Source organism: Homarus americanus, unplaced genomic scaffold, assembly GCF_018991925.1.
Source record: "Homarus americanus isolate GMGI-L3 unplaced genomic scaffold, GMGI_Hamer_2.0 scaffold42643, whole genome shotgun sequence".
Taxonomy (NCBI): domain Eukaryota; kingdom Metazoa; phylum Arthropoda; class Malacostraca; order Decapoda; family Nephropidae; genus Homarus; species Homarus americanus.
In genome coordinates this window covers 2,717,776-2,745,404 of record NW_024747582.1, presented here as the reverse complement: position 1 = coordinate 2,745,404, position 27,629 = coordinate 2,717,776, and the positions used below count along the sequence as shown (strand labels likewise).

Below are 27,629 nucleotides of genomic sequence, written 5' to 3'. Positions count from 1 at the left end.
TTTGATGTTTGTCGAGTCAAATTAATTGGGCGAAAATGCGTATATGGCGACTCATCGTACTCATTGACTCCTGCTTAGTGTGTTGCCAACCGAGCCGATAAATGACGCTATTAACAAGGAAGGAGACTCAATGAAACATGTTATAAAATCTATCCCGCTTAAGAAGTGTCTGTGAACGTATTTTATTAAAGAGTCATTGCCATTAGTCGTGTTCTTTGTTTAAAATACAATTTAATTTATATTATATTTTAGATTTAATTACTATGTGGGGTTATTATTTGATGTTTTGGTTGTTTATCCTCAGCTGTTGTTTATTTTAAGAGGCGTCATCGTTGTCTATGAAGCTGTATAAGATGTATAAATTGAATAAAAGTTTAATGGAGGTTTGTGTCGGCCCAACAGTAAACACGACAGAGACGCAATTCCTTCACTTCCCGCCCTCACAAATTGAAGATTAATAGTATTATCCTTTAAATCAATAACCTAAATTACTTTACTCCAACAATGAAGCAAAATATATAGAGTTTACATTAATTTTTATATTTTTTCAGCGTTTACATCATAATTATTTTTTTACAGATGAGAAAAATTAAATATCTAATATAGACTCTCAGTTTTGTAGAGAGTATGACGTCATGAGGTGCGCAGGTGGTGTGCGCAGTCTCAGGAAAACAAACAAAATGAAGTCTCAAGACAGCAAAAGCCTCTGGGCTACTCAGACGGAAAAACCTATACATTATACGTACGTGGTGGTGATATAAGTGATGGTGTGTGTTAATAAGTGGAAAATAGAGTGCGGAGAGTGATGGTGAGGCTGATGGTCTTATTCCACCTCATTTTTTCCAGATATTTGAAGGAATTTCGCGTGGAGCAGTGTACGCTCTTCCTCCAACACAAGTGTACTCAGCATCGCCCCTATACATGTTTTCACTGGCACTTCCTTAACCAGAGGCGACGAAGACCTATCAGAAGAAGAGATGGCACCTTTAACTACTCCCCAGATGCTTATTGTAACAAATTCGATGAAAACACTGGCATTTGTCCTGATGGTGATGAGTGAGTGTCCCCTAGCGTCCCTCTACACACCAGCTTATTTGACCTCATTTACCTCATTATCTCCCGTAGTTAAGGCCCCAGATGGTATGTGTTGTGGGTGTAGGGCTAGTGGGTGTTAGGGAGAGTGGGGAATGGTTGTTTAAAGGGAAGGAAAGAAGGGAAATAAGGTATGATGAGGTGAAAGGGAACAAAGGGCGATGGTGGAGGAGGGGGGAGTGGTTGTGTTTGTAAACAATGCGGTGCCGCCTCCACCACCACGCCTCCCTCACCTTCTTCCTTATTTATCCTTCTTTTCCTTCATTCCCTTATCAATATATACATCCCTAACTATTATTTAAGTACTAAAATATTGATATATATCCAATAGCGACGTTACTGAGTGTGCTTAGCGTATCTGCACCACACCCCCTTTCTCTCCCTCCCTCCTGTTCCTTCATTCCTTTATCACTATATTACATCCCCAATAATTATTTAAATGCTAAACTTGATAAATATCCAATAGGTACAATACCTTACTGAATATGTATTGTGTAGAGTGTGTATCGTCACCATACCCCTCTCTATCGTCACCATACCTCTCTCTCTCTCTCTCATTAATAGTTTTTGTGTCACTTAGCGGCTTCTTTGGTGTATTAAATTATCTCATGGAAGTTTATCGCATTGAAATGTATTTGTGTCACTTAAAAGTTTGTGTCATTTGAAAGTTTGTTTGTCACTTGAAAGTTTATTTGTGTCATTTAAAAGTTTATTTGTGTCACTTGAAAGTTTGTTTGTCACTTAGAAGTTCATTTGTGTCAATTAAAAGTTTGTGTCATTTGAAAGTTTGTTGTCACTTGAAAGTTTATTTGTGTCATTTAAAAGTTTATTTGTGTCATTTAAAAGTTTATTTGTGTCATTTAAAAGTTTGTTTGTGGCACTTGAAAGTTTGTTTGTCACTTAGAAGTTTATTTGTGTCACTTAAAAGTTTGTTTGTGGCACTTGAAAGTTGGTTTGTGTCACATGATAGATCGTTTGTGTCACTTGATAGATTTTTGTGTTACCAAAATTAGTTTGTGTCAGAGGAAGGTTTATGTCACTTGAGTCATTGTTTGTGTCACATGAAGGAGTGTTTGTGATCTAAGAAAGTTTATGCTAATTAACCATCTATGGGTATTATATCTAGTGTTAACCGTTTCAGTAATTTGGAATTCCTGTTAAATATTCCTAAACTGTGTATAGAACTCTCGGTTAATGTTAATCTTTAGTCCGTCCAGGATAGGTTAGTTAGGTTCTCTTAGGTTATGTAGGTTTCTTTGGTTGGTTAGGTCAAGTTCTATTAGGTTAGGTAGGTTTCTTTGGTTGGTTAGGATAGGTAGGTTTCTTTGGTTGGATAGGTTAGGTAGGTTTCTTTGGTTGGTTAGGTTAGGTAGGTTTCTTTGGTTGGTTAGGTCAAGTTCTATTAGGTTAGGTAGGTTTCTTTGGTTGGTTAGGATAGGTAGGTTTCTTTGGTTGGTTAGGTTAGGTAGGTTTCTTTGGTTGGTTAGGTTAGGTAGGTTTCTTTGGTTGGTTAGGTCAAGTTCTATTAGGTTAGGTAGGCTTCTTTGGTTGGTTAAGTCAGGTTTGGTACATTAGGTCAATCATGGTTGGTTAGGTCAGTCGTAGTTTCCGTCCAGATACACTACCTTGCTCAGCCTATACATGTATATATATATAATAACCTGCCATGTCCTCCTCCACAGGTGTCCGTACCTTCACCGAACAGCAGGTGACACAGAAAGACGATATCACCTTAGATACTATAAGACGGGCATGTGCGTTCACGATACAGACACTAGGGGCATGTGCGTTAAAAATGGCCCCCACTGTGCGTTTGCTCATGGTGTAGAGGATGTCAGGTGAGTTTGCGATCCTACCTGTATTTTTGGTTTATTCCTTACACGAGTCATTTGGGGATGTACTGTTTTCCTGTCTATTTGTTTATTGGGATCACCTGAAGATTAGCCCACCAAGGTTATTTTTCCCTAATGCTAACCTTACACCATCCCCCAGGTATTGTTAGGTTGCTTAATGATGAGGTAAAAAGAAACTGGGGTGGATAATCTTCAGGTGATCTCAATGTTGGAATATTTTGTGTGTGTGTGTCCGTCTGCCCGTCCGTCCGTCCGTCCGTCCGTACTAGCATTAAACTATGTGTAATTATCCATCAGTCATTGATACAGAGCGGCTGTGAGGTCATTTGGCCGACCTTTAACTCCCAGTAAGTCTATCACTACCGAGTTGGGAAGTGTCTGTCACTGTCTCACACATCATGAACTCCAACACCAGGCAGTAGACCTCACAGTTCACGTGGAAAAGTATCTTAGACGTTTATGTATGTTGGGGTGAGAGTTAGTCTGTCTAATGCAGCGGTTCCCAACCTCAGGTCGCGGGGTGTCCTCAGTAGGGTCACGAGGGGCCCTCAGACAATTTAAAAATATAGTGCTTGTCATAAAGTCATAAAAAAATTTTTGCTTAACATTCAAGCTATATAATATATTATATGGCTGAGGGTCACCACATCGTATTGTTGGAAAATTTTTGGCCGCAGCCAAAAAAGCTTGGGAACCACTGGTCTTATGCCTAAACTTGTGAAATGTGTACAAGTCCCTTCTCTTCTGAGTAAAATCATCTGTAGTTGGCTAAATAAATTTTTAAAAGTGACTGAATAAAATCATTTGCATTAAACAAATAAAATCCTTTAGTATTAGCCAAATAAAATAAAAAAATGGCATCCCAGTAGTGAAGGAAACTGAGTACTATAGTCTATAAGGATTAGCTAACCACAGAACGCATGGGATGTCTTGGTGAATTGATGTATGATAATGAACGACGCCTCTGATCTATTTCTGTTTGATTTATTATGAAATTGACTGTGTGTTGACTTGAGAATCCATGTTGAGGAGGGTTAATGGGAGTTGGTGGAGAAAGATGGAGGGTATTGTTGGAGAAGAGGGAATGATGGAGAGAAATGTATTGTTGGAGAAGAGTGAATGATGGAGAGAAATGTATTGTTGAAAATGAGAGAGAATGTTAGAGAATAGAAAGACTTATTGCAGAAAGAGGATGTACTATTATGGTGGTATTTTTATAGAAGAGAAAGATTTATTGTTAAAGTAGGAGTGTGTGTGACAGTATAGGAAGGCCGGGTGGTGGTATCAACGCATGATCTCTGCCGTTGCTTGCGTTTCCCTTTTGTATTGTGGGAAAAGTTTTATGGTTCTAATCAAAGTTGGTGTTTGGCATAAAGCACTTTCCTCTTTGGGTCAAACTGGTCAATACTGTATTATACAAAGTTGGATCACCTGAAGATTAACCCCCCTCCACAGAGCTTATTTCACCTGATGATTAAATACCCTAACTCGATGTGGGGGTTAGGTTAGGTTAGCGTTATGGTGGTTAATCTTAAAGTGAAATAAGCAATCTGGCTCAGGATTCCCTTCTCTGTCCCTGTATGCACAAAAATGAAGCGCAAGGAAACTTGAAATGGCCGCCGTCCCTACAGCTGACTTCCACTGATGGTAGCTGTCACTTAAAGGTTAATCATGGGGGCAGTGGCATAGCTGGGGGGGGGGGGCCAATGGGAGCAATTACCACCCGAATCGAAAAAATTCTGACCGAGTCAGAAATTTGGGATCTTTAGTGGAAAATTCTACCTGTCAAAGTCTGAGACAAATTTGAAATAAATTAAAATCCTTTTTATTACAAATTTATATTTCTAAATTTTGTGGTTTAGATTATTCATTGAGGACTTACTGATTAATGACAGTTTGGACCCATGTTTAGAAGTGATGTGAATTTGAGGAAATGTATAAGACTTTACATCAGGTGATGGCCAGGTTTAAAAGATCAACCAAGAGGATGATTTTATGATCTTGTTGACATAGTTACTGTACATACGTTCGCACCTCAGTGGTTACTGGAGTAAGTTTCACTAAAACTTGATCTGTTAGAGTAAGTTTTGTAGTTTATTTTGAAAATACTTTACCAATAAGAGAGAATTTTTGTGGGGGTAAATACTGTATATATTAACATGACCACCAAGTTTTGCTTCTTGTAGAGCCTTACCTGAGTCTGTGTCCCAGTTGTTTTGATTTATTTCCTGCTTGGACGACTCCACACACCTTGTACCTCACCCGGTCGTAGTCTTTTACTCACTCAAGAATTGAGGAATTTCAACCAAATTGTGAGGATATAATGTCTTTAATGGAGGGATGCAGTCAGCCTAACAAAGGGCAGACTGAGGATGAGTGTAAACTAATCAGTGGCAGAATTGTTTTACGCAAGATACATATTGATTGACCTTTGTTGGTACTGTACCTTAAATGATTAAACTATGAAGTTATTATTAATGTAAGATGAAGGAACAGTAGTTTAGGTTAACTTCTTGATGACACAAAATTTATGAGACAATAATAATAATTGTTTACAGTTGGAAGTGTTTGTGGGAGGACACGCCACTATAAGCAGGATGTTCTGAGGAACGTGCTTACCACCACTCTTAGTAGTGTCATGTGTCTGGTAATTATACAAGTTCACTAACCATTAGTTGTGGAGTAAGAGGGAGCCATTATGGGTATTATTGTTTGCAGGAGTGGTGGAACATCATGGGAGTGGAGTATAGTGATCGTCAGTACGGTATCTGGTCTTCCGAGTGTGTGGTGAGGCCCGTGTTGGTGGCGTGTCTAGTGAGAGTTGGCGGGGGTTGTGTCATTTAGTACCGACACTAACAAGTCTGACCATTCTCTTTAAGGTACATATACCTAACTTATATTTTTCAGTGAATCTAGACCAACATCTTTTGATCAATATCTACAAACTTGCTGTTGAAATAACTTAATTATTCCAATAACCTCAATATCCTATATGTGTGTGTGGCTTATATCTGGTTACCGAGGCGCTCCCATTGATAGTGACGAATCAATCAACAAGAATCTAATTTGGGCGCCATTGGTTTAGTCGTCATTATCAATACGCCTCATTATAGCTAGCGATGGTGCCGTCACAAGCCCATAATTAACATGAAAAATAAACTCTCACTATAATCCCCTTGGAAAGATTTAAAAAAACAAACAATTAATTGCAAAAATATATTCAATAAAAAATGAAAATATATGAACAAAAAATGAGTTAAGGAAATTAATAGTTACTAAAGGGACCCCATACAGGATCAAGTTGCTGTGGTTGGTAAAGATGTGTTAGAGATTATTATTGTGGGTTGTGTTAAGAGAATGTTAGTTTGAGATGTGTTAAGAGAATGTTAATGTGAGATGTGTACAGCTCTGGTCGCCCTCGATGGCTTTAACCAACCGGGAATCTGTAAGGATGAGAGATAATTATTTTTATCAGTTTGTTGTGATTGTTTTATGCTGTGTGTCTTGTTATTATTCTATTCATTGGTTTTATCTCCTCCCTCTTCTCCTCCACATCCCTTCCCACCTCTCCACACCCTCTTCTCCACATCCCCTCTCACTTCTCCTCCAGATCCTTTTCCACCTCCCCATCCTCATCCTCCTTCTCCTCCTCCCCCATCACCCAGAGTACCACATATTGTTTAATCTACAAGTCAGGTTCCTCCCCACCAGACCTCCCGTCTATGACATCCGGGAACTACAGGTGCTGGAGATGATGGACCACGACGGCATCAACGGCTCGGGGCCAAACAACCTCGACAAGGAGAGAAATATGGTTAACGATGACCCCAAATGGCAAGGTAAATATTATTGACTGTTTTGGGGGCGTGGAGTCGTTTGTTATCGTGACTTGTGTGAGCAGGACGTGGTGATTGGATGTAAGGTAGTTTTAGTAAGAATGGTCTCGGTGGTTCGGCTTTGTCTGAATAGTTTATTGGGGTCATCTGAAGATTAGTCCCCAGATTATTTCACCCTGAAGGTTAACCACTAATGCATACCTAACTTGACCTGACCTAACCTAACCGACGTGAAGGTTGGACGTAGTTTTACCGTGATTTTATATATTTACTGTATACTCGTTAGTCTGGTGCTAACTATCATCAATAATAAATTAACTATTTCTGTTAATCTGTAACCATAGGTATATAGATGGATGGATGAATAGATAGATAAATAGACAGATAGGTGAATAGATGATAAATAGGTAGATAGGTGAATGGCTGGATAGTTAGATAGATAAGTTCATTAACCACCAAAATATACAAATGACATAAATACAAACATATAAAACATTAAAATAAACACTATCAATGGAGGCTGGAGTCTTCGATACACTAAACCCCCTTTATCTCTCTCCCTGCAGATACAAGTTATGTTTTAGCCAATTACAAGACAGAACAGTGTAAACGACCTCCCAGATTATGTCGTCAAGGTTACGCATGTCCTCAGTATCACAATTCCCGCGACAGAAGAAGATCGCCGAAAAAGTGTAAATATAGGTAAGTGTTTGCCTGTCTGTCTGTCAGTCTCGGTCGGTCTGTGTAGTCTTCTGTACTTAACTGTCTATTGTTGATGGGTTCTGTAGGTTAGAGATTGGTCTTAAGTCTTGTGGTCTTTAGTAGAAGGTTTCCTAAAATCAGGACCTCATTTGACAAGTCTTGCGGTGTTAAGTTGAGGTTTTCCTAAGACCTGTATAACACCAGGTCCTCATCACCAGGTCTAGCAGTAATTAAGGTACCTGTATTCCTAAGACCTGTATAACACCAGGTCCTCATCTACAGGTCTAGCAGTAATTAAGGTACCTGTATTCCTAAGACCTGTATAACACCAGGTCCTCATCTACAGGTCTAGCAGTAATTAAGGTACCTGTATTCCTAAGACCTGTATAACACCAGGTCCTCATCTACAGGTCTAGCAGTAATTAAGGTACCTGTATTCCTAAGACCTGTATAACACCAGGTCCTCATCTACAGGTCTAGCAGTAATTAAGGTACCTGTATTCCTAAGACCTGTATAACACCAGGTCCTCATCTACAGGTCTAGCAGTAATTAAGGTACCTGTATAACACCAGGTCCTCATCTACAGGTCCACCGCATGCCCTAACGTCAAACACGGAGATGAGTGGGGGGAGCCCAGCAACTGCGACAATGGAGACTCATGCCAGTACTGCCACACCCGCACAGAGCAACAGTTCCACCCGGAGATCTACAAGTCCACCAAATGCAACGACATCCAACAGAACGGCTACTGCCCACGAGGCGCCTTCTGTGCCTTTGCTCATCAAGATCGTAAGTTGTGGCGTTTATATTTTGGGTTTTGTTTTGGTGTACGCTCGTTCCTTATAGTAGTTCTGATGTTTGTGTTTATTTGTGTTCTGATTGGGGGTTTTGACTTAGTTTTCTCTCTCTCTCTCTCTCTCTCTCTCTCTCTCTCTCAAGCATTTAAGTGTACAGCACCTCCAAAATAGATAAGAATGACTCAAAAATGTATATGACTGAACTACAAAATTTATATAGTTTGAACATCCAAATAATACACACTTCTATACACACTTATAATCATTCCTTCAACTACACATAATTTGATTGATTGTGGTAATTACATCGCTGAATAAAAATTAAGACTTAAATAAATAAACCAAATAATGCAAGATAAATAACATAAATAATGAATAACACAAGTAATCATAACATTGGTGAATCTATAATATATTATTTTTTTTACTTACAGAGGAAATGACCCAAGTTAGGGAAACAGCCGCGAGTGAAAATTGCACCGGGACAAGTTTAGCTGATATACTACAGTCTGCTCTCCCCTCAGACAACCATATAGCACCGTCCTGTAGCTCGGCTTCAGCACCACACTGTAGCTCTTCTCAATCTAAAACTAGTTCTGTAAGTTTCCTATTTCGGGGAGGGGGGGGGTAGGGATGTGGGAGGGTTTGTGTGAGGGTTTGTGTGTGGAGGGTAGGTATGTGTGGGATGTGGGAGGGTTTGTGTGTGGAGGGTAGGTATGTGTGGGATGTGGGAGGGTTTGTGTATGGGTAGGGATGTGGGGGAATGTTTGTGTGTGGAGGGTAGGTATGTGTGGGATGTGGGAGGGTTTGTGTATGGGTATGGATGTGGGGGAATGTGTGTGGAGTAGGTATGGGTGGGTTTGTGTGGGGTGGTAAGTATGGGGGAGATGTGGGTGGTTTATGTGTGTGTGGAGGGGTAGGTTTGTATAGATGGATGTCACCACTTTTAACAGTCCACATTCTTGAACCATAACAAATAGTGGATTGGCTATTTTTTAGTTGCTAATTTCCAAAACTTACCTTACAGTATTCAAGATGATTTTAAGGAATTTCATTTAAGATATTCAATAGTTTTCTTCTTAATAATGTTTTAATTGGTGTTTACATTATTGTTGACTAAATAATTTCCTTCATGTTTCCAGATATCAAGCATTAGCAATAACATAGATTCTGTATTTGGCAACGGGATGAGTCATCCTCCCCCGCCTCTAGCACCAATAGGCAGCAAACCGCGCCACTTCAGCGGGAACACACTCCTGGGGGGGTCGTCGGACCATTTAAGTTTGAGCGGCAGCTTAGGTGCCAGCATGAGCCTCAACGTAGGCGGTATTAGTTCGTACCACAAAGCTCCCGGGTCTGAACGAGAAGACCGGGAGACCAATTTTAAGAAACAGTTAGCCGCTATAGACAATGATCACACGTTAGATTTACAAGAGAAGAGCAAACGGAGACAGAACCTCTTCCTATCCAACATGATCCCCAGCCACCCGCCGCCCGTCAGCCTGCCCATCACGCTGCCGGTCTCCATGCCCGTCACGCAGACGTCGTCCTTCGTATCCTCGTTACCCTCTAGCCTGTCATCGACGGTGTCTCCCCTGGCCCCGCCGTTCTACCCCACAAGTGACACTGTGGAATCTGTAGTCGGTGAGTATAGTCGACAGTGATCTTGGCTTCTCAAAGATTCAAATGTTTTTCTTCTTCCTGTAAGTTAAGATAAGGAAGTGTGTAGTACAGTATTATGGTAGTGTCTATAAGGGGTTTCTACACCATTTTGCCGCCATCCTTCTGTTTTATGGCTGAAGTGAGGCAGGTCAGTGTGTTCTAGGTTAGATGAAATTTTAACATTGGAATCTTTGAGAATCTAAGCTTTTATAAGTTCTGGATATCCACTTCTTTACCTTTCTCCTCTTATTCTTTCCTTCCTATCATCTCTTTTTATGCCACTTAATAGAATTTGGGGAGTTTATAATTTAATGTCATTTGTGTCTGTCCAACAAAGCAAAATTATATTCCTTTCATTAAATAACCAAAAAATAATGGGTGATTTTGATGTTGCTTCCCTGTGTTATATATTGAACCTCTGGTAGGGGACAGACATTACCTTCAGTGGTGTGTTTAGTGTCCTTGATGCCTTCCACCCAAGACCTCCGAGTCCTTCTGAATGTGAGAGTGAGTTTGTAGGTGTTGGTGAGTCATTCAGAAAGCTTGTTTAATTATGCCTGTTTGTTTATTAGAAGCTGTGTTGTCCTCGAGACCATTTGTGATTTCGGGATCACTTGAAGATTAACGAACCCTCATAGAAAATTTCAGGTGGGTTAAACTTGAGGCTGATTAAGGGGGGAGGCAAAACTTCAGATGAGTACCTAGGGGCTAATCTACAGGTGGGCATTTGGGGACTAGTCTTCAGGTGGGCACTTTAGCCTAATCAACAGATGAGCACTTGGGCTAATACTCAGGTGATCCATAAAAGCTAAAAATCCAAATGGTCTCATTCTTGATTACTGATTAAAAATGAAACAGAAATATTTGTATGATAAAAATACACTAGTGAGAGATATGTTTCTTAGGATAAAGGAAAGAGTTGACTGAGAAATAATTTTTTTTGTAAAGGTGAAAGACTATGGACTAGTGCGAATATGAAGATATGTAAACGAAACAAAAGATGACACAGAAAGTAGATGAAAATTGGATAAAGAATGGAAGAAGTGGCTGCTAAATGAGGTAGATAGAGAAATGAATGTGGGAGTAGTTATATGGACTATCAGAATGTTAGTGTATTATACCAAGAGGAGTTGTGGAAGAGAAATGTTATCAAAATTTTGTGCTGGATTATGAGTTTGGGATATTGATATACAGTGATATAAAAACCAACTAGGTGTTTGTAGATAGACCCGGTCACTCAGGTAGTTGAAGTAAAAATCCTGCCATGATATTAATGTTTTTAGTCTTGGTGTTAGTTATAAGAGGATGTTGTAAATGTTGTTAGTTGTGACTGATTAAAAGTGGTTACTGTATTAATATGTTAGTTATAAAAGGGTGGGAATCTATTTCATGTTAAAGGGGTGGTAATCTCTCTTAGGTTAGTTATAAAGAGGCAGTGGGGCAGTAATCTCCCTAATTGGCATATACACTAGATCAGTAATACACCTTTAATGGGACACCTGACACAACACACAGAATTGTAAAAGTTTGATGGCCACTTGTAGTACAGTACTGGTGATATACAAGGAACCTGTAGTACAGTACTGGTGATATACAAGGAACCTGTCCACCCTACCTAATCATCATGAGATAGCTACACTCTTTGGCCTCAAGAGATGCGCAAAGTATGACTGTCACGTTAAGATGAAGTGGGGTGGCCATGTAACCATATAACTTTATCAATTGTGTGTGTTATGTCAGGTATCCCACTTAGTGTACTGTATACATCAATCTATCAATCCTGAGATCAATTTGTCAATCCTTAGATCAATTTCTCTCATGTTAGAATATAAAGAGACACTAATATCACTCTCTTGTGTTCTCTCTCAACAGGAAGTGCTTTAGAAGAGTTAAACCTAGATGAGCCTTTGAACATCGCAGCATCTTTAGATAGAGAACTAGAAGTGGAAAATAATTCTTTTAGTAATTCTATATCAACGGGTTTAGCTAGTTCAGGTAAGGACAACTGTTGAGAGTATTGAAGAGGTGATTAATGATCATAATTACTTGCTGATAATTGGCTGAATTGGTGATGATAATTGCAAGATGATGTGTGGTGTGTTTGTGATAATTGCCTGTATGATTATGGTGATAATTACAACGTGGTGTATATGTGATAATTAGCAATGTACTACATGAAATGATGGTAATTACCGAGTGATGTGGGGTGTGTATGATAATCGGTGATGATAATTACAATGTGTGGTGTATATCTCTTAATCGACTGTATAATAATGGTGATAATTACAAGGTGTGTGTGTATGTGATAATTGGCTGTGATAATAATGACAGTAATTACAAGGTGGTGTATAGAATGTAACATATTAATTACAAGATAAATAACAAGTTGATCATTTATCAGTGTAAGGGTGAAGAGAATAATGCATCAACAGGAGAACGTATTGGTATTTATTCACTGAGAGATTATGTTAGAAATGCATTTATAACATACTAAAAATTACAAAACTGTGTATACATGTGTGTGTGTGTGTGTGTGGGTTAGTGTATACAGGCCAGACAATAGTGCAATGTTTACTACCAACATTTAGGCCTCGGACGCCCTATATTATTTACTTCTGCAGGTTTTGTCTTGATTTTAATTGATTTATTTATGTACCGGATGGATTTGTTCTGGCTAAATACAGTAACTCTTATATGACTGACATAATTCCTTCAGTACATGGATGCCACTTTTAATATGTTATTTGGGTGGTGCAAGATGGTTGTATGCAGCTTAGAGGGGGGGGTCCTGTGCACAAGGGGTTAGTTGAGTTTTTGGTGTGATAGAGAGTGTTGGTTTAGGCCAGGTTATTGCTAGTTTATACCAGGTTGTTGCTAGTTTATGCCATGTTGTTGCTAGTTTATGCCAGGTTGTTGCTAGTTTATGCCAGATTGTTGCTAGTTTATGCCAGGTTGTTGCTAGTTTATGCCAGATTGTTGCTAGTTTATGCCAGGTTGTTGCTAGTTTATGCCAGGTTGTTGCTAGTTTATGCCAGATTGTTGCTAGTTTATGCCAGGTTGTTGCTAGTTTATGCCAGGTTGTTGCTAGTTTAAGCCAGATTGTTGCTAGTTCAAGCCTAATTTTTTTTTAGTTCAGGCCAAGTTATAGTTGATTTGGGCCAAGTTATTGATGGTTCAAGTTTGGTTATTGCTGGTTCAGGCCTACTTATTTCTAGTTCAGACCGGGTTATAGTTAGTTCAGGCCAAATTATTGTTAGATGAGGCCAAGTTATAGCTAGTTCAGACCAAGTAATAGCACACTCACGTTACATCAACAGTGTCCTCTGTCTCTTCGAGGACTCAATACTCTCTCTCTCTCTCAGGTTTGCTTGGGTCTAGTGCCCCGGTAAATATCCCCGGTTCCAGTTTCCAGGAACGGTCGGGCGGCTTAATCTCTAATCCTTCGCCGTCGTCCACCTCTTCTCCGGCCTTCCCGCATTCATTCCTGCAGTCGTCTTTACATCGAGAAAACTCCCTCGACCAGGTCTGTGTGTGGACGACAAAGAACATCAGATTTTTTTGTATTTCTTGATCGATGTCATAATACAGTAGCTATTTCTCAGGCAATTGCTGTAATATTTTAATTATTTCTTGATTTAATAGTTTGATTATTTCTAAGACAGTATTATTATTTCAAAACATATTAACTCTCATAGTTAATATTTCATGACAATTCCTGTAATATTAAGTATAATATATCTGTATTATTAGCTGTAACACTAACTACTGTATTCTATATCTACTAAAATAGCTGTAATTTGTACTGTATTTTGCCAACAACAGGTTATTGTCAATGGTGTATTTTGTGTTGACTTGCAGGGAGCAGCGGCTTTCATAGGCACCAACGGAGTAGGGAAAATTAGCGGCAGCGGAGTGTTTTCGTCGACGAGCGGCCCTAGCGGAGGATTCTTCGACCTGGGCTCCAACATGTCCCCCCACAGCAGAAACCCCCTCAGTAACCACCTCTCTCAGTCCCCACTCATGTCTGCCTACGCCAACAACAGCGGCACCAGCACCACAGAGATCCACCGACTGAGGGAAGAGTTGGCCACCAATAGAGTCAAGGTGGGTCATGTTGCCTGTTATTATTATTATTACTTTATTATTATTGGTATTAGTATTATTTTTACTTATTATTATTATTATTTTTGTTATTATTACTGTATTATTATTAGTAGTATAGTACCTTATTTTTATTATCTTTTGCTCATCGTGTAACATTTGGATCAGTAACGGACATTCACCAGAGTTGTGTAAATCTGAGAACTTAATGCCCTAAATAAATACCTTTTGTCAGTGGTTGAGTAACTCAATTAAGTTTTAGTTACAGGTGGTTTTAAATTTTGAAATAGTAGTTTTTGGAGGGATGAGCGTCTTAGTATCACCTGAAGATTAGCCACCCTCAGCTTATTTCACCTGGTTAATTATCCCTTAACTGGTGGCTATGGACTCCCTACCTACTCCCACACTCCCCATACACTCGAAAATGGAACGCAAGAAACATGAAACGTCCACTGTTGATGACACTACTTGAGGGTTAGGTTGGTTTAGATTTGGTTAGGTTAGGTTAGTGTGAGAATTTAAATATCAGGTGAAATAAACTGGGTGGTTAATCTTCATGTCATCTACATCTTCCATCGTATAATTGATCACTTGGTATTATCACTTACATTACACAAATCACAATGAGGTGATTAGGGTCTGGAACCACTTACTAACAACACTTTAACCTCTTCACTGTGGGGATGCCACTTTGGGTAATACCAGAAGGATTTATTCATCACAGAGGCGACCCTGTGCCCAAGTGAATGGATGGGGGTCAGTAATTTTTCTTCCTATCATTTTATATAATATTATTGTACTGTGCTCTCTCTCTCTCTCGATGCCAGTACAGTACCTCATCAACACCAGATAGTCTTAACTTAGCCACATAAGATGTACTTTTACACACACACTTATTCCTACATTTTTTCCTTCCTTACTTTTGACGCTCGATTCTTTCACCTTTCGCTCCTGTACGTCGTCGTTCATGTCGCTTACACACACTCATCAATTTGCTGCCATCTTACTGACACTTATATATTTAGATGTTGTGGAGATTAGGCACCCCAGCTTATTTCACCTGATGATTAACCACCCTAATGCTAACCTAACCTAACCCCACTATTTAGTATTAACCACTTGTGTACGAGGTCCCTTCTCTGCTGTGTAAAATCATCTGTCGTTAACCAAATAAAATACTAAAAGCTGCATCCCCATAGTGAAGGGGTTAAGGTGTCAATCAGGTGATATAAGCCGGGGTGCGCAGTCTTCACGAAATCTCTAAATGCCTCGCCTCATGCCTAATATACTGCAGCTGACTTGATTAATTGTAAACGTCCCATAGCTCGCATCATGGGAGGAAGGTATCGCTCAGGCACGTACGGCGTGTGAGGCGTGGAGACGTGAGGCAGACGAAGCGAACAGGAAGTATAAGATTGCTGAACAAACCAAAGAGGAGGTATGGGAAGTCTTGCCTGTGTGTTTGTGTGAATATCAGTTGGCCCGTTAACTGTGTGCCACTAACTTAATGCCGTCCTTAAGCAACTGTCGCACCTCTGAGAACGTGATTGGTTGCTGGTTGCTAAGTGAGTCACAGTGCTGCATTAGTGAAGTCCTTGCCTCCCTCTCTGTGGAAAAGCCCATCAACCAATCACATTTTATAATTCTTGAGTGGGTAGTAGCCAGCAACCAATCATATTCTGTAATTCTTGAGTGGGTAGTAACCAGCAACCAATCACATTATCTTATTACAAAAGTGGGTGGGGCTTAGTAAATCATCTAATAAGGACTTAGGCAAATATTTCTAAGAGGGAACACCAGAAGATTAGCCTCACCCAGCTTATTTCACCTTTAATATAACCTGACCTAATGCTAACCTAACCTACCACAACCTGACTTTACTTATCTTAACCTGACTTACTTTTACCTACCTTCACTTGACCTGACCTAACCTCACCTAATATTAACTAGTTGCTAACCTAATCTAACTTATGGATAACCAAACCTGATGCTACTCTAACCTACTTACCCCTCCCTCCAGGTAACATTGGTGTGTATAATCATCAGGTGAAATAAATAAGCTTGTGGGGGCTAATTTACATATGATCCCAAATTTATGAGTAGCTTTACATTATGTAGAGCCAATAGTGTGAAAATGTAGTGTTGTTTATATTTGGGGTCCCTGTTGTGGGTTGATGAACTTAGCAAAAAACTGATCATATTTAGCAAAAAAACTAACTTATTTTGCATAAATTTCAGGATACTTTCAATATTTCTTTTGCATGGATAACAATAAGTAGGAAATGTTTTTGATGGATATTGATTTTTAAGCAACTTTGGATATCAAATTTAATGATTTTTAACAGAGTTTGCATTGATTTTTTTTAATTAAAGTAAAGTAAGTTTTAGGAGTTAACAATATGTGATTTATGACACTTTGTACACGTGACAGAATCAAAGCACTTTCTCCTCACACAGTACTCATAAAATACTTTCTCCCACACTGACCTTTCTCTACACAGTACTCATAAAACACACACACACACACACACACAATTACTAGTGAAGGCATTTAGGATCTTGTCAGCCTGTTACAATATCCAGACAGGTTTGTTTCTTGCAGTATGTGGGTAAGATCGCCGCCCAGCAGAAGGAGATGGAGGAGCTACGATCGGGGCGTCTAGGGCCGTATATACAGGCCCTTCACCCCCACACTGACCTGGAGAAGTTGCCTCTACACACCCTTAAGGCTTTACAATCTCAACTTCAACAAGATTTAGAATCCATAGAAAAAGTAAGTTGTTGAATTGTTGTAGAAAATTGTTAAGTATCTTCTGGAATAGTTGTTGAATTGTTGTGGAAAAGTTGTTAAGTATCTTCTGGAATAGTTGTTGAATTGTTGTGGAAAAGTTGTTAAGTATCTTCTGGAATAGTTGTTGATTTGTTGTAGAAAGAGTTGTTGTTTTTTAAGATTTTGAATTGTTGCTGAGAAAGTTGTTGTGTAAGACCTGGAATTGTTGTAGAAAAAGTTGTTGGCTCCATCTTTGCTAAGGGAGTGGGGGTAACCTGCTAACTGTTGAGTAGTTAGGATTACAATCAGTATATCCAACCACCATGAATCATTGTTAGAGAGGTTTTATAATTATTAAAAATATTTGAGGAGCACAGAACCGAAGTAGGATAAGTGCCGTAAAAAATTGCAGTTGATGTTTGCGGACCTTTAAATTACCGTGGAGGTATTGAGATGCTACAAGTGGCAGATTGTAGCATTGTTAGTGAAGATTTAATTGATATTACTGAAAGACATCATTACCTGTTGTCTTGGGGGGGATTACTGGTGGTTGTCTCGTTTCAGTTCTGTGTCCCACATATTTCTGCTCTTGAGGCCACTGTTAATTACTGTTTTGTCTTTTTCAGGTAATAAATAATTATGGTACGAAGAGTGAGCAGTGGCCTGGGTCAACACCTACATGGTAAGATTTGGTAGTCAATTAGAAACAATGAATTTTGGGAGAGTCGACGCCATCGGTGACGCTGCTGCTCGTCGCCGTCTCGTCTTGTTACATTTTGTAGAAGTATTGTTTATAGGCTATTTTTGCACTTATGACAAAGCCAGTTTTTAATTTATTCTCAGCCTCTCAACCACAAGAAAGAAAACAGAAAATTGTGAGACAGTGCGTGGCTTTTTCATCTGGCTTGAAGACACGAGTGATTACGACATATTCCTTGACGTTGCTGACTCATTCCCGTTTCCTCCTCTGTCTTGTCATCTTGCCTGGCGTACTACTTGCCCAGTCTACCACCGGGTCACCTCACCCATCATGTCTCTGATGGCGGCATGTTGAGTCACCTACCCCCAATGACCCGGCCTTAGCCATTGTCCCTCACAGCGTTTACCTTGGCACCTAGCCCCACCAAACCTGACCTATCCCAACCAAACCAAACCCAACCAAACCCTGCCAAACTTAACCTAACCCATGCCAACCCTACCCAACTTACCAATGCCCCGTACTATCACCACAAGTTACACCAGTATCTCTCCCTCATGAAGCACTTAAAACAGTTCTGTGATGGCAGTATTAAGTCAATATAAGTAAAATATTATAAATGGATCACAAGGGTCAACGTTTCCCCCGAAGAAAGAATATAAGTTTGCGAAGGTGACAATCACAAGATAAATATACAGGGTGTCCATAAATGATTACCCTTATTAAAACATGAGAGCATACTGTTTTTAGGGTAACTATTTATGGACACCCTGTATTTATATATATAAATTAACCAATATATTGAGAGGATAGGGAGAGATGAAATTGGTTAGTCCATGTGGAGTGAGAGTAACCAAATTGATGGGAGGCCGTTGTTAAGTTCTTTCTCGGGACGTGAGTCAGGGAGCTGTATTTAGGGTCTTCTGCGGTTGTAGGTAAATTCATCAAGTGTAACAGGCAGTCAAGAATGCTCGTGGGAATTTTCCATCGATGGGGAACTTTTGTGGAATTGGATTATTAATTATTATTCGTGTCATAATCATCATCTTTTTTTTTTTTCCTGTAAAGTAGACCAAGTATGCAACCCTGTCTCCCTTCTGCTCTACTCTATGTCTTATTCAAAATTCACAAACCTTACATCGTGGAGTGTGGATGTGTGTGTTTTGCCCCAACCACAGAATACTGGCTTTTACCTCATTAAAAACAAGAATTTTCCTGTATTGCTGAATTAGAGTGTTAATTTGCTCCTATGGAATGAAAACTCATATTGTACCCATTTTTTTTACCCATTTTTGTACCCATTGGCCATGCGGGTCTTGTGTTCATTCCTGATAATTTTTTAAGTTTGTGTTCATTCTTGTCTCTTGGCCTATGGGGATACACACTCTGAAATCTTAACAACCTGTTTATACACAATTCATCGGAAACACCATTTTGCCACGGTATCTGACATCCCTCACCCCCCACCTCTACCCCCACACTCCTCTCATACCTCCCCCCCTCCCTCTGGTACCATTTCCCTGTTACCTCTGTCCCTAACCTCACTAGTGGCTCATGTCTTGAAATCTTCCTTTAACATCTATCTTGCATTCCTGCATCTGACCACTTAAGTTTCTCACACCACACTCAACCCTTATTGCCTCCCTTCCTCTCCCCTTTCTTTCCTTCCTTCCTTTCTTTCCTTCCTTCCTTCCTTTCCTTCCTTCTTTCCTTCTGTCATTCATTTCCTTCCTTCCTTTCTTCCTTCTTTCCTTCTGTCATTCATTTCCTTTCCTTCCTTCCTTCCTTCCTTCCTTCCTTTTCACTCAAACTTACAGCTGTGTTCTATGATAAACTTGAGGCTGTACTTCACCTTGGGACTACAGTAGTGTGTTGTTGTGCACTTCACTTCTCAACATCGAACAAGGTTTTAAGCGACACAAGGAACTGGAGGAGAAGGACCGTCAGGATGTAACCTCGCCTCGGACGCTCACGCCAACTCTCGTCAGATTATTCCGAATGATCGTCTTGTTAAGCAGTGACTCGTGGAACCACATCCCCCTCCCCTTTAGGACCAAATTAGTAATCAAGTATTGTTAAAAAGAAAAGGGCAGTTAGAAGCATGTGAAGTGTCGTTCAGTGTGTCGAGGGGCAGTGGTTGACGTCCCTTGTGATAAATGTGTGTCTGGCCGGCAGTACGTGAGTCGTGGGTTCCTCCTGTAATGCAAAGACTAAACCAGTATCAAGAACCTCAATTAACCTGAATATTACGACTTTTTAAGGTTTAATTTTCTTGTACTTGTTTATGTAATTTATGTCTGAATTTGTGTGATACTTCAGATTACACTCAGACGTCGGACATTTTCTTGTGGTGTTATGTTCTTCATAATAACATAATCAGAGAAGGTACTGTGTAATGTTACTAGATTTATTCCTTAAATAAATCTAATCTGTTATACAATTGAACTGAGGTATTTAGGACCAGATAGAAGGCTTAAACTTTGTTCACTTTTTCAAGATGTCATGTGAGGAAATTCTTGATGTAGAGGAAACAATAACATTACTGGGGTTCATAATAGCCCTTGATAAGAAGACAGTATCAATGGAGGGAGCTTACATGGCCATCAATCTCCTTCCTCCATCATGGCCGCCTGTAGTCACAGTGGCCGTCAGGTTATTTGAGGTCTTTCTTGTTGATCTTAGCTTGTTTTCACATTCCACGAGGACCAATCACATGAGAGGCTGACCGGGAAGTAGCCGTTGGTCTTATTATTTACGGCGGAGAAAAGTAACTCACTCACTACCCGACAAAGGACTGGTAATGAAGGTGCCAGATTGTCACATGGTTGATTCTCCCTGATATTTGTGGAAGTTCTCACATACTGTACATGCAAGACGTCGTACGAGTGATAGTGTGCGATATTTGTGGAAGTTCTCACGTAAAAGCAACTTGAAGACTAGTTTGAACGCTCTGTCTTTGGAGGTTTGTTTTAGGAATAATTTTATATACTCGCAGCTACTCCCCAGAGTGGAGACGGCTGCTCACCGCCGCCTGAGTTGGCACCTTCCGCCGCCAAGGTATTCAGACGACTGACCCAGTACAAAGAATGTAACAATGAAAGTCTCATTAGGGTAGGATGATTATTACTGCATTTTTCATGTAGTGTTGTAATGTAGGTGTTGAACCGTGTCGTGTGTAGTGTGACGCAGAGGTGCCGTGGAACAAGGTGTCGACCGCTCTGCTCCCCATCCTGTGGACGGCGTAATGTGAGGTGCAATGTTGACGGCCGGTATTGTGATTCTTCTCGCTTACCGTACTGTACTTTTTTATCATTATGATGTCTTGTTTTTTGCTCCTTTCCCAGTGTTATGTGTGGGATGGCCGAACAGACACACAAACCCCAGTACAGTGCGGGGAAATAACAAGGACAAATACAGCAGAAGTGTTTGAAAAGTCATAAGATAAAAACACCAGAAATTATGATTGAAAAACTGTCACGTGTTTAATTATCAAGAAAGTTTAATATGATAACTTGGCTTTTGTAAACATTTCAAATATTACTTGTTTAATTATCAAGGGAATATTGCATAATGTGGAAAAATAAATTATGTTAAAACGCTGTACAGGTCTTCAGTATTCTTGAACATGAGAACGAAAAGAGAGAAAATTGCACCACTTGTTACATGTTGCAGTTTTTTGTGTTACTCTTAAGAAATATATCAACACTGTACTGTAGTTTTATACTGTATATTTTAGAAGGTATTGTCTTGTTAACAGCAGGAAAACCAAAGTTGGGTTAAACATCTTTACCAAATTTGCCACTATGCATTCATGTCATTATTTTGGGGGTTTGGTCGGACTTTACCCGGTGACGGGACACGATGGGTTTGTTTTGATGTTCCTCACGCTGCTTATTGGAGGTGTTTTGGTGTCTAGCTTTAACCTTTAAATGCTGGTCATCGTCAGTGGAAGTTTCATAATCCTTGAGTTTCGTTTTTGCACATACGAAATGGGGAGTAGGGAACCTTTACTTGCCAGTTATTGGTTGAATAACAAAATGAAGCTGTAATAATGATTGGTTGATTTTTAAGCTATTTAAGCAAGGTTAGTTATTCCCTCAGATGTTTATTTCCAGTGGGGTCCTTATGGTATTCCCAGGCTGTCACCCATTCAAGTGCTAGCCAGACCCAACGTTGTTTGACTTCGCTGATAGGATGAGAAGCGGTGTTTTCAGTGTGGTTTGGTCGTTGGTATGACACATTTATGTTACAATGAGTAGAGCTAATTGCATATACAGTATAAAGATTTGTTTAATTTCATAATTTTTAATACACTTCCAAAATTTAATTAAGACTGAACCCTAATGTTTAGACCAACACATAAAACACCAAAAGATGTTTATTGTAGCTTTGGTTTTCCTGTTTTTTATCGAGGTCAGATATACAAAAGTAACGTGTGTGGCCGAGTTATTGAGGCTCATATTTATGTGAATGATATACGTACTGTAATTTGTTGGTGTGATATTTTGCCTCAGCTCATGTAAGAGTGCACAGGTATCAGTATTTGGTAAGGGAAATGTAAACTGACCAAAGTAGGCGATGAGATATGTTGCGGTGACCGATGAATTGTGTCGCCCGTGACAAGTGAATGTTTGGTAATAATTGTTGTGGTAACGATAAGGAGGTCGGGTGCGGAGCGGCCCCATGGTCAACTTGTATCACGCCGGCACAGCTACGTCGACATCCTCCTTTATCAAAATGCTATTGACGAGCATATTTCATTTTACATAATTTTTTTACTTTCTGTTTATTGTAATTGTAATCAAAACCCTCATTAGGTGACAAGATCAATATTTATATTTCTTAGACTAGTACAACAATTTTGTATAACTTTAATGAAGCCATTTTAACGAGGTGAGTGGTTGCAAGGACCCGAGTGGCGGTGATTAACGACTCGTTTACGTACAACCTTGCAGGGACTCAGCTGGTTATCTTATCTCAATTTCTAGTTAGGCTCTCAATTGTTAAGGATCTTTTGAGACCAAGAAACAAATGTTTGTCTTGTACATTTTAGGATTTTCCAATTTACTGTTAATAATATTGTAATAAGCAAAAGCCACAGTGCAGAATAAAAGTTTGTGATAGTCTGGGGGGAGGAGGGCTTAGTTCTGTGTGTCGTCGAGTGGTAGCCATTTTCCGTGGTAGTGGTGCTTCGGCCAGAGCTTTAAAATTCATTGAGGCGTCAGATAGTGTTTTTAGGGTACTTTTTTATTAACAGTCGCTGGCATGGCGTGGGGTGCCCCTCTTACTCGATGGTATGGACACGTGGCACAGGATGCTGATGCTGTGTGGGGCGCCCCCTATGTCAGTACAGTATATTAAGTGCATAACATAGGACATAACTGTTGAGTGTGGCATTACAGGCCACTTGGGTCGCCATGGTAGACCCATACAAGCTTCAGACAGATCCTCGTCCTACTTAACACCTTTAACCTAATTTACTGAACCATAGAACATTTAAACCTTTATTCGTTTTTAGGTAATACTGTACTGTACACATTGTCAAACAAAACTGTAATTGAATTTGATATTACTTTAATATTTGAATGACATTTTTGAGCAGAATATAAACTTGTTCAAGACTGGCCACTTGAGGGTCATGTTTAGATATTTTAGCCATAGTGTAAAGCAAAACTTCATAGTTAAGAAAATATAGTACTGAAATAATATTAGTAATAATAAAAGCCTTTTGTTTAAGAGTAAATGATATCACCAGGTAATGCGGTGAGACACTACTTGGCTTCAGTAGTTGACGCCACTCATGCGGTGGCCAACGACGAGGCCCGGCACGACATACTTCACGGTTTACCGCCAAAACCAAATTTTTCCCCCAAGCATCACTTTGCATAACAGTTATGCATCGAGCTTTGTTTGTTAATTGGCCACGCTGTTAGATACAGTACGATGGTAAAACTATTAAATAAGTAAATGAGTGAGAACTGTCTTTGTTTGATATTTCTGCTGCTGCTACATTGCGACCTGCACTGGACCTAACACGTCATCAAATGGGACTAACTGGCTTCTTTTGTTTCTTACGGTGTCCCCGGATGCTTACCTCCGCGCTACTCTAAGACGCTAACTTACATCCAGTGATATTTACCAGAGATACAAAAGATTTGGTATTTAATAAAATATATTTTTTATTTTTAGTGTAAATAAGTGTGGTTAATAAGGTCTTCTTTTAGTTTTGGTTGGGTGCTGTGATAGTGGTATTTTTCCCTCTGCTGCTGCCCTAACAGTCAAGGTCACCCCAACGGTGACTGTTGTAGTACAGTATACAGTATTGTAGTATTTATTAGTAATAAAAATACATCTGTAAATACAATATTTAGAAGACTCAGTAAATTCCCTATTTGTTCTGCCTACATAAACAAAAATAGTCCCCTACTTTTTCACAATAGGTCTTGACACATTAGGATAAAACACTCAAGTACTTTCCTTTACTAGTGAATTCAGTAGCCTCAACTTTGCTATTAACTGTGGTGGATCCATCCCCCTCCTCTACCATATAGAGCAAGGAGACAGTCACAACTCTCATTATGAACTCAAAATCGAATCTAACCTCACTTTTCTCGTCTCTGATTTCGAGCATTACAGCCGCATAGTAAACTCACTGAAGTAAATGATACTTATTACTTATAAATGTCTTAAGTTATGGAAGATTTGTTTATTTCCCTTAAAACAATCCTGGTTGAGAATTTATTAGAAAATCTTATGTCTTTTGTTTCCCGATTGTTGTTAGAAGCTTTATAAATCATAAACACATAATAGACCCACTTGTTGAATGGAAGAAATGGATAATTATTATTTTTCAGTCCCAAAGAGTCCTTGGTGAGGGAGGTCTGATCAGCCCCCTCTATAAAACACTCATGGATCCACCTCTCTCTCTCTTTTACCATAGGAGCGATTATGCCTTATTAGTGCGTTCATTTACTGTGTTTGGCTGAGCATAAATCACTACCAACACACTTAGTACAATATGCAAGTGTAATAATATGTTCGAATGTAAACGACACAAGCACTCAGAGTGACAGTGTTACCGCTGGCCGTGTTGTTCAGGAGATACCCAGATACTATTAGTCTTATAGCCATGAGAGGACACAATTGTGCTATACAGTACTTCATCATATATAGAAACACTGTAGGTGAAGAAATTGTGGTGATTATCTTATAGATGCCTCAAATGGTTGCTACTTGGCCATTTGTGGGAAAACTTTTGATAGACTAATTTCAAGGTTTTTGTAGTTGATAATGACATAGTACAGTAAGTCTTTGTAGGTATTTAATAAATCGTGTCAAAATAGAAGACTTGTACAATGGAAGGGGATTAGTGACTAAAAGTTGATAGTTATACAAGGTTGTTTAGTGAAGATTAATCTGTATTCAATGCTTCTAATGTATGGATGATGAATACAAAAATATTTTGAGTCTAGTGGAAAGTTTTGGAAAATGTTTGTGATGTAATTTATGACACCAACTGGAGATTTTATCGTATTTGTGTTGTAGGAAATGATTAAAGTATTGATTAGGTGTGAGTTTGGTGCTTAAGTGATGTATCAAGGATGTACACACACACACAGCCATCTTGTAGTAACACCACGTCTCCATCAGAGGAAATTACTGTGAGAATTAGCGATAACTTTGTGTGTAATCGTTGTACAGCTTTAGACGACAGAGGTCAATACTGGCCGAGATAGCGTCAAAACATTTACAGTTAACGTTCCATATGAGCTTTAAGTCGGCAACTCAATTGTCAATCTGTGTGTGGTGCCGAGGCCGACACAAAATGGTGAAGACAATGATTTAGGTTTGAAATAAAGTAATTTTAGTGTTGTCCTTCAAGAAATGCTTTTATTCTGCACTGTGCGTTCTCCTAAGAGCTGCTTATGAGGGCATCCTGGCAGCTCTGCAAGAAGGACTCCGGCTCCTGTTGTTGGGCGATGGGTCGATTGCTGAATGCAAACTATTTAACGTGCGGATGTCTGTAATGTAATCCACGGGTGACGATCCCCGGGAGTCACCCGTGGACGCGAGTGTCTGCTGGAATCCATGATTAACGCTTCAGTTACATCTACATACTACGTGTCGGTGACCCGCGAGCGTTCGCCGGAAGCCGCCGCCAAATGCTTTAGTTTTGTTCTTATTTGTCCGGTGTGTTATCTCTGGCTATCCATCTTCTGAAGGTGAAGAAGCATTGTATGTCAAGTTATCATTAGATAGTTTACTGTTATTTTATTTAATTATTCTATCTTAGGTGAGTTTTTATATATTTTATTAACTTTTAATTATTTACTAGAAGATTTTAGCTTACAAGTACATTATAGATCAACCCATTCAGTTGACAGGTTTACCGTGTACTGTACTGTAGTGTGCGTGTGTTTAGTGGCAACTTCAGACGGAGTCCATGTTTTATTGTTTTTTTTTTTCCAATCTTCTCCCGGTTCTGGTTTCCAGCCCCGGAGTTTATGGGTTTCTGAAATCTCTATTTTTGCACAAACGTGAAAAACAATTATTTTAAGTTGAAGGTGGAGTTTTTTGACACCTCCAACTCCGTGTCTAGGGTGAAGAATGTGATTTTTACGGCAGTTTCAGAACATTGAAATAATAAGCATTACTACGTGAATTTCTTGTTTTACAGAGTTGACTTCATTTTAAACTGGCTGAGATATATTTTAATATATTTAGAGTTCATAATATGCCAATTTTAGTTGAGGATCTATTACATGTTTTAACAATGGCAACCAATAAATAAATATAAAGTCTATTCCTCGCCTTTTAATATTACCCAGCGACCTAGTGTATTAAATGACTCGAGCTGCTGAATCGACTCTGTTTACGTCGCATTACAGCTCCTCCCCGGGGTTAGGAACCCAAATCCATGTCGTAAGTCGAAAATGCTTAAATAATACATAGAAAATCTAAAATGGGTGTCTCTTTTTCTTTTCAGCACCACAAAACTCTCACTTTGCCAGGCATTTTAAAGTGAATTACAAACGAAAATTTTGTCTACTGACTTTGGGACTCGAAAATAAGTAATTTGACAAAATTGGTACGACTGAGGCAGGTCATAAGTCGGGGCCGAGCTGTATTCCCATTGACGTAAAAAAAAATAAAACCAGTTGAAATAATTGACTGATGATTTAACATTAATCAAATTGAGTCAGGCTATAGAATCAAGGACAGTTATAAGGGTTCAGGGGCAGTTATATGGGTTCAGGGCTTTGATAAGGGTTCAGGGGCAGTTATATGGGTTCAGGGCTGTGATAAGGGTTCAGGGGCAGTTATATGGGTTCAGGGCTGTGATAAGGGTTCAGGGGCAGTTATATGGGTTCAGGGCTGTTCAGGAGGTTATAAGGGTTCAGGGGCAGTGATAAGGGTTCAAGGGCTGTTAAGGGTTCAAGGGCAATGAGGGCTCAGAGGCTGTGATAAGGGTTCAGGGACAATGATAAGAGTTCTGGGGCAGTTACAAGGGTTCAGGGACAGTAACTAAGGTTCAGAGACAGTAACTAGGGTTCAGGGACAGTAACTAGAGTTCAGGGACAGTAACTAGGGTTCAGGGACAGTAACTAGGGTTCAGGGGCAGTTACAAGGGTTCAGGGACAGTAACTAGGGTTCAGGGACAGTAACTAGGGTTCAGGGGCAGTTACAAGGGTTCAGGGACAGTAACTAGGGTTCAGGGACAGTAACTAGGGTTAAGAAACAGTAACATAAAGATTCAGGGCAGTAACTAGGGTTCAGAGAGAGTGAAGGACATAGGGTTCAGTAACAGAACAGGGTAGTTCAGGGACAGTAACTAGGGTTCAGGGACAGTAACTAGGGTTCAGGGACAGTAACAAAGATTCATGAGCAGCAACACAAGGGTTCAGAGAGAGTGAAGGACATAGGGTTCAGGGTAGAGAGTCGTGTATTGATCTAGAGAGTTTGTTGACATGATGGTCCAGAGAGGAGGGACGTTTGGCACACCAGCACACGGGGGGACGCGCTGGAGATGTGGCACCATGGCAAACATTGGCACGAGAGCTTGGGGTGGAATGGGGAGAGAGAGATGAGGGCCAGACAGAGAGAGAGAGAGAGGGTTA

At 39.7% G+C, this 27,629-nt stretch overlaps 1 protein-coding gene across 7 annotated transcripts; it reads left to right on the top strand.

Annotated features, from left to right (window-relative positions):
• Nucleotides 1–635: 635 nt before the first annotated feature.
• On the top strand, nucleotides 636–26,314 carry LOC121879769 (RING finger protein unkempt-like). Of its 7 annotated transcripts, none has more exons than XM_042386546.1 (14): nucleotides 636–742; nucleotides 847–1,056; nucleotides 2,775–2,930; nucleotides 6,657–6,784; nucleotides 7,348–7,483; nucleotides 8,071–8,273; nucleotides 8,716–8,879; nucleotides 9,424–9,925; nucleotides 11,816–11,938; nucleotides 13,306–13,466; nucleotides 13,802–14,047; nucleotides 15,369–15,482; nucleotides 16,647–16,817; nucleotides 17,441–26,314. In XM_042386546.1, the coding sequence occupies exons 1-14, from the start codon at nucleotides 636–638 to the stop codon at nucleotides 17,498–17,500; spliced, it is 2,481 nt and encodes an 826-aa protein (XP_042242480.1). In that variant the 3' UTR covers nucleotides 17,501–26,314. The 7 variants fall into 7 exon arrangements, with proteins under 7 accessions (XP_042242480.1, XP_042242474.1, XP_042242475.1 ...); XM_042386540.1 differs by having other exon boundaries at nucleotides 16,632–16,817; XM_042386541.1 differs by having other exon boundaries at nucleotides 6,642–6,784.
• The last annotated feature ends 1,315 nt before the right edge of the window (nucleotides 26,315–27,629 follow it).

What these genes read in the sequence shown, in the direction of transcription:
- LOC121879769 (XM_042386539.1), top strand. Translation starts at nt 636, where the DNA reads ATGAGGTGCGCAGGTGGTGTGCGCAGTCTCAGGAAAACAAACAAAATG. An exon ending in CTCAATCTAAAACTAGTTCT is followed by an intron (nt 8,880 to 9,423) that starts GTAAGTTTCCTA and finishes TCATGTTTCCAG; the next exon opens with ATATCAAGCATTAGCAATAA. An exon ending in TGGCCACCAATAGAGTCAAG is followed by an intron (nt 14,048 to 15,368) that starts GTGGGTCATGTT and finishes AACGTCCCATAG; the next exon opens with CTCGCATCATGGGAGGAAGG.